Genomic DNA, 11,985 nt, shown 5'->3' with positions numbered 1-11,985 from the left:
CAGCGCTGGATCTTGTAAGTATTTAAATATAATTACACAAACATGCACACATTTTAACTTTTTTTTCTTTTCATTGAAGTAGGCAGTGGCTTCTGGGCCAGTTAAGTAGTTCCTTTAGTTAATATGTATATTCTAATTAAATCTTCTTCAGGACCACTACTCATGTGTTATACAGCCATGTTACATGTTTGATCATATTGCTGACATGCTAAGAGTCTATGAGAAGTGCAGATACCTTAATAAAATAAAGTTCAAATTAGGAGTGGATTTGTATCACGTTGCCATCATTTTTGAGTTAGACTTTTATAAGCTTATCCCTGAAAAGGTTTAAGTACTCTTAAACTTTAAAAAATGTATAATTGCAATAACTATCACTAAAAGTGGTAGTTGTGGACCAAGTCTTTCTGTCCCCTCAAATTCCTATGTTGAAATCTCAATCCCCAATGTGATAGTGTGAGGAGATGGAGTCTTTAGAAGGCAATTGGTCATGAGGGTATAGCCCTCATGAATGGGACTGGTACCCTTATAAAAGAGGCCCCACAATTCTACATGGGGAGGTTCCCAGTTCATATCTGGGGACTTCTCTGAGTATTCCAGGCATGCATGTGCCCATGATCTGGGGTTGGCTGGAGGCTGGGATTAGATTTTGGCATCAAGACCCTATTGGGGGTGCTGTCACTCAGTCTCATGGAAGAAATAAATAAATAAACTGTATAAAAAAGATTACTGGGTCAGTAGGTGGTATAGAGGTTAAGGTGCTGGAGTCCACATGGCTGATTCTATGGTTTGAATCCTGGACCCAGTGGCTTGAAAATCATGCTGGGTGTATGTATGTGTGCATACCCAAAATCCCACAAGAAAAATGGAGGAGAAGGGATTGTGGCATGGCCATCATCCCTAGGAAGTGATTTCTCACTTTCCCTCTATCTGTATGTCTCTGGAGAGTGCACATGCCCTTTAGCAAAAACTGAAAAACAAAAATAAAAATATTATCTAAAAAGAAAAAGAAAAAAAAAAAACTACTTAAAAAGACACCCCAAAGAGCTCTCTAGCTCTTTGTCTACCATAGGAGAGTGCAGTGAGGATATGGCCAACTGGAAATCAAAACAGTGTCCTCAGACACTGACCTGCCATCACCTTAATATTAGTCTTCAGCATCCAGAACTGTGAGAAATAAATGTTTCTTGTTTAAGCCACCCAGTCTGTGGTATTCCCCAAATTGACTAAGACATTGGTTCTCCTGTTCTGACCAAGTAGACCTACAGATCCAGTTCTGTACAGAGTTCTCTGCTCCTCTATAGGTCATTCGGAAATGTGATGGCATTTCTAATTGCCACACTGATTTGAAAGTACTACTGCCATTTTAGTGGGCATGTACGAGAGTGCTAAAGTCCTGCAGTGTGCAGGAAAGGTTCCACCGATGAAGATGTGTTAATATGCAGAATGCCTCTGAGAAACACCGCTTGTTTCCTCCAAGTTAGTCTGATTCAATCAGTGTGGTATTATACCCCCCCTTAAAGTCTTTATTCGTGTGACATTATATTTAAAATTCCAACATGAATTATGAAAGGCAACTTTGCGTAGTAGAATGACCACTGGTCTGCCTACCTGAGTTTGTTGTTATAGACTGGCTCTACTGGTAACTAAATATGCAACCGTGAAATGGACATGTAAACTCCCTGGACTTGGGTGTCCTAGAAAACAAAGAAGTTGTACTGTTATTCCTAAATTCTCTTTCATCTTTAATATCATATGATTTATATTTTGTTGGCATGTTTCTGCCTTTAAAATTACAGTTTATGATATTGCTAAGAAAATGTTTTAATTAAGATCATCAAGCAGTATTTTTTAATTCTTTTTTTTTTTAAATAGAGTTCCCCTAATGGAAAATAATTAAATATCTTAAAAGGGCTTTAACTCTGACTGCCAGTGACTCAAATTTTCAGATAATCCTGTGAACAGAAATGACCATAAGAGATTTTCTTTCCTTTGGGCAGAACCACACTTAAACCATTCTAAAGAAATGATAATTAAACTTGATGGAGAGCCTCATCTACTTCTAAGAATTCATCTCAGTTTAATCAGTTGCTGAGTCTGGTAATCCTTCCTTGCGTCTAATCTAATTCTTATATCCTGAAGCTCGAGTTCATTATTTCTTTCTCTCTCCTCTCTAGTGAGAGAACACCACTGGCATTTCTTTGTATAATAATCCTTCATACATATGGAGCCAGGCTTCATTCTTCTCTTGAAGTTAAATGAACTCATTTCTATTTGTCTTGTCACACAGTCTTATTATATAGTAGTTTGTTCGTTAGTTTCACAAGGAGCTTCACTATCCTCCTTACACATTATTTTTTCAGTTTTTGCCATAGGGTGCTCACCAGAGACAGAGAGTAAGAGACAAAGAAAGGGAAAGTGAGAAATCACTTACCGGGGGGTTACCCATGCCACAATCCCTTCCCCTCCATTCTCCTTTCAGGATTTTAGACACCCATGAAAATGCACCTGGCATGATTTTCAAGCTGTCAGGTCCAGGACTCAAACCACTGCCAGCCATGTGGAAATCCAGAGCCTTAACCAGTATGCCACCTGCTTGTCCTCCACTTCTTAAATATTAAGAGTCCTTTCCAGATTTAACAGCCACCTAACATGGTCCCCAAGATGCTCACCATGGCTCTTTCCCACTTGTAGACATTGGTGAAGATAGTATACTCTATTTACAAGGATCATTGATAGCAATGTTAAGCACTAAACACTGGCCTAACTCTAACAGCACTAATCTGTATCTCCTAGTAGTATTTTGGTTCATTCTGTAAAATCTCTGAGTGAAATGACTGTGAGTTCTTAATCTCATCCCGCCATTCTGAATCTCTCCCTAATAAAATAAATAGCAATTAGTAAAAATCCAACATGTTAAAAATGTTAACATTGGGTTAGCTAAGAATCAAATGACCTAGGTCTTAGTCCCAGTTCTGCCTCTGACTAGCTGGCTAATATTGGGCAAGCCATTTACCTACTTTGTGACTTAATTTCCTCATATGTTAAATGCAGAAAGTGGATTAGTAATATCTTGTTTTTCTAGTTCCAAAATTCAATAATATTGTGGGCCAGCAGGTGGCATAGTGGTCAAAGCACTGGTCTCCAACCTGGTGGACCACAGTTTGAGTCCTGGACCTGGCAGCTTGAAAATCACGGCAGGCATGTGTGCATGCATGCCCAAAATCAAGAAGAGAATAGAAGAGAAGGAATTGAAGCATGGCTATCTCCCCTGGAGCGTGATTTCTCACTTTCCTTCTCTCTCTCTCTCTCCCCCTCCCTCCCCCATGACTGCTTGTGCCCTATGAGAAAAACCAAAAAGAAAACCAGTAATATTATGATCTAACTATAAACCTAATTGAATTAGACTTCCTAGGGGCAGCAGAATGTGCTGTTCCTTCTCCATATATGGTCCTATTCAAATGAATGCTATCACATGTGGAATCCAAGAAAGAATCAGGTATAGAGGAGGGCTCTGCTGCCAGGCACAAGAGAAAACGAGAGATGTTAGACAGCGAACATTTCTCGCTCTAAACCAGTTCCTGACTAATGGAACAATACACGATTAGGACAGGTAAGTTATGTCAACATTATGTAGTGTGTACTTCAAGAGTCCCTCCCACCCTCGACAAACACTTAGTTGCATGTGAACAGATTTTGTGCATATTGTGCATTACTTTATTGAATTTATTATGCCCCAATTCTTTCTCAAAAATCATACTGGCTTACAATAATATCACATATAATAAAGTGACTAGAATAAAATATAAGCAACAAGAAAAAACATTGAAAACAATAAGAGAAGACATAATGTAGCCTGCCGCATGAGGGACTGACGAAATCATAGGAGTGTGAGGAAAGCCACTAGCCCACAAGTGCACAGCCTCTTGCATATATTCACTTGACAACAGAGGCAGATGACAGTAGGCCAGTACACGACTCTGGGGCAGAGGAATTGCCCACTGGAGACATGGCAAGGGCTTAAGTCATGGAGGTAAGTTCAGTTATAGACTCCAAAGATGGTAGACCGAGAGTGTGGTATTTCTCTCAAGGTTATATTGTGGGGTGGGGGGCAGGAATCTGTGTTCTATCTTCTTTATCCTCCTCTTCCCAACTCCTTTTTTAAATTCTCCGTTTCCAATCACTACCAACATGTCTAAGGAAGCTTTTAACCACAGGTTTTGGATGATTTTCTCTGTGGTAATTAACCAGAAAAAACCACCCACACAACCACCCCAAGCCCGTTTCCCTGGCACAGTCCTCCTCATCCTCCTCCAACAGCCAGTTAAGCCTGTTCATCCCTCAGACTTAACGCTTTTGCTTTAGTTTTATTGAATTATAAACTGAATTTAAAATATAGAAAATAAGCTAATGGATTTTAGGACCCCTTTTTTGATGTTTTGACTTATACATTTTTTAAAGCCCTGCATTAAGCAGTACACTGGTTTATTCATCCCACATTTAGAAGTCATTCAGAATGAAAACTAGTAAGTCTTACATGGACCCTGCCCAGTTTCTTAAGTAACCAAAGGTGTACCTCCTCTGGCCTGCCAATGCTTTATGATCAGGTGAAGGTAAGTACCAGACATATGTAGTATGATATTTGTTGTTCAGTTATCTGGTAATACCTCAAAATTTCATTGCCAGCCATCTATAAAATAGTAAGCCATTTTCACCTTTTAGAATGATTTTGATTATTACTAATAAATAGAGACTTTTGGAGTGGAAGTTGATAGATTTGAAGATAAATAGATAATATTACCTAGGAAAGGGACCTATTGAAGTACTGACATCCCTGGAGTATACTACATACCCAGACTGCAGTTAATATTAAATGGTGAGACCAAAGCATGGATTCTATTTTAAGCTGTTGAATTTCAACATGAAAGTGCCCTTTATTCAGCATAAATACGGCATTCATGAAAGATGAAACACACAAGGTGCCAGAGGGCCGTGAATCCCTCCCAGTGTGAGGCAGAGTGGGCAGTGTTTGATTTTCACCACCTCTTCCCTCCTTCCAGCAAACAGCACTCTAACTCTGCTCTGACTTTGGATTCCCACCCTTTCCTGTAATAATATTGTACAGTCCCCTGTTTGTGCTTTATGATGTACCAGGATTTTTAAATAACCATTTATTTTAAAGAGAAATTTTCAGATATTCCATTACAAGTTCACCTGAAACCTAATCATTGCTTTTCTTGTATTCCAGTTGGAGCTATTGGCTTTGGTACAGGTGGGGAAAGAAGGGGAAATGTGTTACATTTATTTGAAAAACATTATCCCCCATGATTTGAATTTTTTCACAATGAAAGTCTGAGTAGTTTAATTATTATATTCTTAGGTATGCGTAAAACTTGAGTCTCAAAAGGCTCTGTTCCTTACAATATTATTGAAGTACATAAATGCTACAGCTGATCTATATGATAAAATAATTGCTGTGAAAATCTTACGGACTGTCAGATCTAAAAATCAGTTCAGTGTCAATATTTAATAACTTGAACAGCAAATGCCAGAATTTAAGTAGCAATTTCTTTTTTCCCTCCTGAAAAAAAAAGATAGCTGGTTCTGTCATTATTTAAGCATATTTGTTCAATGTTTGAAGAAAATGTTGAGGAACTTTGGAATTTAGAGCTAATATGTAGGTAAAATTGCTTGCATTGTCTTTCAAGATTCAATTTGACAATTTAAAAGCCTGTTCAGTCCTTTGACTTAACCCTTGCTCTTTTCTCTCGTTTTAATTTTTTCCTCATTTGTTGGAATATTATGTAATAAACAGAACCATGAAATGATTCCCTTATTTCGAATACGTCAATTTAAAATTCATGTTTCCAAACTATTATAAGTGTGTGTGTGTGTTTTTCCCCTTAAGCTGCGAGCTGGTCCCTTTGATGAGTTCCAGATCGCCACCATGCTAAAGGAAATTTTGAAAGGTCTGGACTATCTGCATTCAGAAAAGAAAATTCACCGAGACATAAAAGGTATACAAAAGTCTGATATAAACCTGAGAAAAATAGATGCATTATGAGGAAGCTGAGGTGTTCTTTGCCTTTTCTCTCCTAGCTGCCAATGTCTTGCTCTCAGAACAAGGAGATGTTAAACTTGCTGACTTTGGTGTTGCTGGCCAGCTGACAGATACACAAATTAAAAGAAATACCTTTGTGGGAACGCCATTTTGGATGGCTCCAGAAGTTATTCAGCAGTCAGCTTATGACTCAAAAGTAAAGTATTACCTGTACAGTTTTCTTTTAACTAATAAGGCTTTGCATAACACACTACCCTAGTTAATAAACTGCCTTATTTTTCCTTTCTTTTCAAGTGCTTTTTTCTTTTAATTGCCATAGGGTATGTGTACTTGCCAGAGAGAAGGAAAAAGCACTCTCCAATGGAGCGTAGTCACACCTCAATCCCTTCTCCTCCAATCTCTCCATCCTGTTGGGATTTGGAGCATGAATACACACACAGCCTGGCATGTTTTTCAAGCTATCAGGGTTGGATTTTGAACAGTGGTCAGTCATGTGAGATTCGGTGCCCCTAACCACTAGGCTACAGAGCTAGCTCTCAAGTGTTTTATAAGCTAAAGTTGTGTTATAGTTTGGTAGTTAATCATAATTCCCTTGATTACAGTATTATTCAGACCCAATTCACATCAATGGCTTTCCATCCCACTTGGAATATAATCCAAAGTTCTTACTATGACATAGGAGGCTCTACATGATGTGGCTGTTGTCTGCCTCTCTGGCCTCATCTCCTCCCACTCTCTTCTATCTGCTTCAACCACGGTGGCCTCACTGTTCCTCAGACACAGCAAGTTTATTCTGGCCTCAGACCTTTGTACTTGCCCTACTCCTGTCTGGAATAACTTTCCTCCCAAATCAGGTCCCTGCTTAAACATCATCTGAACAGATAGTCTTCCCTAGCCATCCTATGTAGATTTGTAGCCCTCTTGACTCAATTGTTGATTATTCCCTTACTCTTTTTTATTGTTTTTATCACAGAACTTAGTCCCATCTAACATCAGTTTATTTATTTATCTAAAATGTAAGCTCTAAATGAAAACAGAGATTTTTGTGTGGCTTATTCTCTGCCTGAATCCTCCATGCTTAGAATAAAACAGAGAACTCAGTAACTAATTTTTTATATATGAATTATATTAATAAAAATGTATTAACCTTACACTCTTGACCAGCTTTAGTACAGTAACTGATCATTACATTCCAACAGTCTATTTTGTGGCAGTATGTTGGAATGGAGTTTCATGGTGATAGATATAAATGTATTTTTCTCTTACCTTAGGCTGACATCTGGTCATTGGGAATTACTGCTATTGAGCTAGCCAAAGGAGAGCCACCCAACTCTGATATGCATCCAATGAGAGTTCTGTTTCTTATTCCAAAAAACAATCCTCCAACTCTTGTTGGAGACTTTACTAAGTCTTTTAAAGAGTTTATTGATGCTTGCCTGAACAAAGACCCATCATTTGTGAGTATATACTGCTGTCACTACTATTTGTTTTCTATTTCTAGATCTACTTACAGCAAAGGTGGCTTTTCCTACAGTGGGGAATATACTACATGCAAAAATTATCCAAGGTCCATCTGGAACCTGGTTCTTTCCATTATTTTGCTCATTCTATTCTGCCCTTAATCATATTTTTAGTTCTTTTTCTTTTTCCTCTGTGTCTTTTTCTTGGTAACCAGGTTTTTTTTTTATTCTATTGATCATTTTCTGTCTCAAGGGGGAAAAAAGTTGAAAATAAAGTTCATTTTATGTAATTAGTAAAGTTTATATATGGTACACATATTCATATTCACAATGGTTTTTATTTAATTGTGGGGTTTTTTTTTCATGAAAGGTTATCTTCATGTTTAACTATTTCTATTTAATGTTTAGATGGTCCATCATGAAGTTGCATACTTCTAGTCTAGTGAGCACTACTCACTTGGTAAATTTGATTAGAGTTGTTTTATTATTGTTAAAATAAAGTTGCCTTGTGACTTATATAGACTTAAAATGTGTAAGAATGAAACTTGATGTAACTATTTTTAAGTTGATAATAAACATTCTGATATTCATAAAATTCTGGGAAGGAAATACCCCCTATAGCACCTAGTGTTTGCATTTAGATGCAATAGAAATTGATGCTGTAGAGAAAGGATTATAACATCCAGATAATAATAAAATTACAGCCTTGTTAGTTTTTATCAGTTTTTTTTTTAATTTACGGTGAAAGTATTATAGTTATTTAAATTTTTTGCATTATTTTCTAAATCCTGCCATGTGTTTTTCTGCTTTTAAGAAGGCCCAGTCAGCTAGTTTTCTAGTAAGTAGGCCATCCCTGCCCAGTAGGCTTAAACAAATTAGGGTATCAAAGTAGTGTATTTAATTTGGTTGCCTTTAGGCATTTCAAAGAGAGAACTAGCTATTTTTCTATAGCACTCAATTGCCCTCATGTCTACAAATATAGTTTTCTACCTTTCAGATGAATAATTAAAGTAATTTTGTTTACCACCCCTCACAATCATAGAGTCTAGAAATAGTCATGCATCAACATTATTTCCCTTAGCGTCCTACAGCTAAAGAACTTCTGAAACACAAATTCATTGTAAAAAATTCAAAGAAGACTTCTTATCTGACTGAACTGATCGATCGATTTAAGAGATGGAAAGCAGAAGGACACAGTGATGATGAATCTGATTCCGAGGGCTCTGATTCGTATGTACAAATTACTTCCTTGTTATGTAGGTAGCCCATTTTAATATGGCCTGTCTTTTAGCTATGACTCAGTATGCTTGTTCTAGCATAAAATATAAGCCATATTCTGAAATTTCACCTTAGAAACTGTGCAAGTCTTTTTTAGTCAGTGTGTGGAACACAATGAATTTGGAAACATGTTTTTCTTGGAAGTAAATAGCTCTAGTTTTAAATGGTCTCGGTCTAACCCCTAGTGGATACTTGAGTATATTACAAAATTTTGGAACAAGAGTCTACTAAAGGTGTTATGTTAGTTTGCCCAAAGGAATAAGGAGTTCTGTCTTCTCATGCTTTGATAGCAACCCGTGTAATCCTTCTGGAGAACTGACCTCCAAGGCCCTTCCTACCACTTGTCCACATATCAAACCATGATAAAACATTTAAATATTTAAATGTTTAAATATTTAATTATGGATGAATTTTACCCCCTGGAAAACTTGCAGTTTTTTTAAATGGCAGCATTTACATTAATAATCCATCCTCTAAGTCCCTAACTTAATTTAAAGTAGAAAAGTCTATATACTATACCAGGATTTACTCTTCCATCAGCTAAACTAGCACAATGGCAATGCCAAACTTTTTGGATAATAGTCTCAGATTCCTGTATTTATGAAAAATTGCCCAATGCTTAAAAGGGATTAAAAAATATCAGGATACTTTAGACCCTGTTCTAATGGTCTTTAGCCTTAGCTACTCATGTGAATCACCACGGAGCCTCAAAAAAAAAAAAAAATCAGAAACCATGCTACTGGAGATTCTGATTCATTCAGTAGGGAGTGGTGGGGAACAGGTGCTTATGTATGATAGGTCTTTACGGGGGACTCTGGTGCACATTTGGAGGTGAGAGCCACTACTACTCTTTAGTAAAACGTAATATCCTCATGAAACTGAGACCAAATGCTTTTTATATGATGAGTGTTTAAACACTGAAGCTATGATCTCTTCAGATTCTGCCTGCACTAGTGTTTTCACTAAGCTGAATTATTTAGGGTCTTACAGAGGTATCTTTGGTCATCTCTTTAGGGAGTCCACCAGCAGAGAAAATAATACTCATCCAGAATGGAGCTTTACCACTGTGCGAAAGAAGCCAGATCCAAAGAAACTACAGAATGGGGCAGTATGTACATGGAGATTATAACTTCCTTTTGATAGACTTTTCACATTATATAGTGAGATGATAATGGCCAAAAATGGTTAGAATTTCCTGTCTGCCTCACTGTGTACATAGTATGCTTCATTTGTCATTACTTTTGAACTAATTAAGAAGAGGTGAGCCAGTAGGTAGTGTAGTGGTTAAGGTGATGGACTCCCATGTGGCCAACCACAGTTTGAGTCTCAGACCTGGTGGCTTGCTCTCTCATTTTCTCTCTCTTCTTCTCTCATTAAATTAAAAAAAAATAATAATCAATAAACAAAAAAAAATTTTAGAGGTAATAGCAATGATTAAAGTGGTCATTGATATTTTTAAAATGCATTCTGGGGCCAGCAGATGGCGTGGTGGTTAAGGCGCTGGACTTCCACATGGCCCACCATGATTCGAATCAGGACCCGATGGTTTGTTTCTTGCTTTCCCTTTTTTTTTCTCTCTGGTCAATTTAAAAATTATAATAATACTGATAGTTTAAAAATTAAATACTTTTTAAAAATGCATTTCACCTACATTTACATAATCCCAGGGGATCATAGATATCTACTGTAATCCTAGACATTAGAGGCCTTCTAGATAATGGATGGGAATTAGTAATAGGAAGAAAACATAGGGACTTGCCTTATATAAAGTCTTTTTGTCAGGAGAGGAAAATCAATTCACATTTGTTATAAAATAACTAAGAAAAGCATGAATATTATCTTAATGCCATGTGTATAATTCATATTATTTGTTTAAAGGAGCAAGATCTTGTGCAAACCCTGAGCTGTTTGTCTATGATAATCACACCTGCGTTCGCTGAAGTGAGTGCAAATTCATTACCACTGGATATCTATTTTAAGTAGTATAGTACTTTAAATGTTATAGCTATTGATCTTCCTCAGCTTAAACAGCAGGATGAGAATAACGCTAGCAGGAACCAGGCAATTGAAGAACTTGAGAAAAGTATTGCTGTAGCTGAAGCTGCCTGTCCTGGCATCACAGATAAAATGGTGAAGAAATTAATTGAAAAATTTCAAAAGTAAGTTTGAAATATCATTTTCAAAAACTGTTTTGACATTTTCTGTGGGATGTTAATTTATGATACAATATAATTACCTTCATCCAATTATTTTAACTATTCCTAAAAGGTGACTTTTTAATCATTGTATCCTCAAAAACAATTTTGGTTTTGCTTATCTTAAACATGAGCTTTTGGAATTATTATCATTAGGCATGATGAGGTAGTTTACCATGGAATGAAATGACTTGTTTTGTTTTTATTTCCCTTCTAGAAGGAGTATAGACAAATGGTCATGAGCATATTCTTAATTGGGCTCTTGTAACATCATTTAGAAATGTGTTCACTCTTGCCATTACTCTCAGTGTTGGAAGAAACGCCACTATTCACATAGTTTCCAGTGCTAAGTCTCCTGTGTTTGACCCCCATAAGTTAAGGAAAAGATTTTAAGTAGAGGAACTAGTCCGGATGATAAAAGGCCCTTATGTTCCCCTTCACTTTCTATACCATCTCTTGAACTATCAGTTTGATTTTGTTCACATTTAAGAAAGTTTGTGGGGCCAGCAGGAGGTATAGTGGTTAAGGCATTGGAATCCCACGTAGCCAATCACTGTTTGAATCCTGGACCCAGTGACTTGAAATCATGCTGGGAGCATGTGCATGCATGCTTAAGATCCGGAGAGGAGAATGGAGAAAAAGGGATTGCAGCATGGCTATCCCCCCAGGGGGTGATTTCTCACTTTCTGTCTCTCTGTCTTTTTTTTTATATCAAAATAGAACAATTTATTCAAGACATAGTCTCTGTCTTTTTCTGCCTCTGGCGAGTGCATGCATCCTATAGCAAAAATCTAAAAACAAAAAAGAAAAGAAAAGAAAGTTCTTACACCTAATTTTAAAATTCTTTTTCTAAGCATGACTTTTGTACGCATACACACACATTTATTCCTTAGCTCAAGCGAGTTATAAAGTAATACTAACTTTAACCTAATTTCATTATATCTCTTCTATATCTCTTCTCGCATCTTTTTATTTCCTAGTATTTGTGATGCCA

At 36.9% G+C, this 11,985-nt stretch overlaps 1 protein-coding gene across 1 annotated transcript in view; it reads left to right on the top strand.

The window, feature by feature from the left end:
* Positions 1-11,985, top strand: part of STK26 (serine/threonine kinase 26) — a 57,606-nt gene that overhangs the window by 43,468 nt on the left and 2,153 nt on the right. The window contains exons 5-12 of the mRNA XM_006162610.3: positions 1-14; positions 5,906-6,014; positions 6,097-6,254; positions 7,330-7,515; positions 8,600-8,748; positions 9,811-9,904; positions 10,675-10,737; positions 10,819-10,955. Of these exons, the coding sequence (XP_006162672.1) occupies positions 1-14; positions 5,906-6,014; positions 6,097-6,254; positions 7,330-7,515; positions 8,600-8,748; positions 9,811-9,904; positions 10,675-10,737; positions 10,819-10,955 (910 nt within the window). The remainder of the gene's footprint in view (positions 15-5,905; positions 6,015-6,096; positions 6,255-7,329; positions 7,516-8,599; positions 8,749-9,810; positions 9,905-10,674; positions 10,738-10,818; positions 10,956-11,985) is intronic.

The sequence above is a fragment of the Tupaia chinensis genome, unplaced genomic scaffold (genome assembly GCF_000334495.1).
Source record: "Tupaia chinensis unplaced genomic scaffold, TupChi_1.0 Scaffold140308_1, whole genome shotgun sequence".
NCBI classification, from domain to species: domain Eukaryota; kingdom Metazoa; phylum Chordata; class Mammalia; order Scandentia; family Tupaiidae; genus Tupaia; species Tupaia belangeri.
The sequence above is the reverse complement of the archived record's forward strand: the minus strand, read 5'-3'. Positions and strand labels throughout refer to the sequence as shown.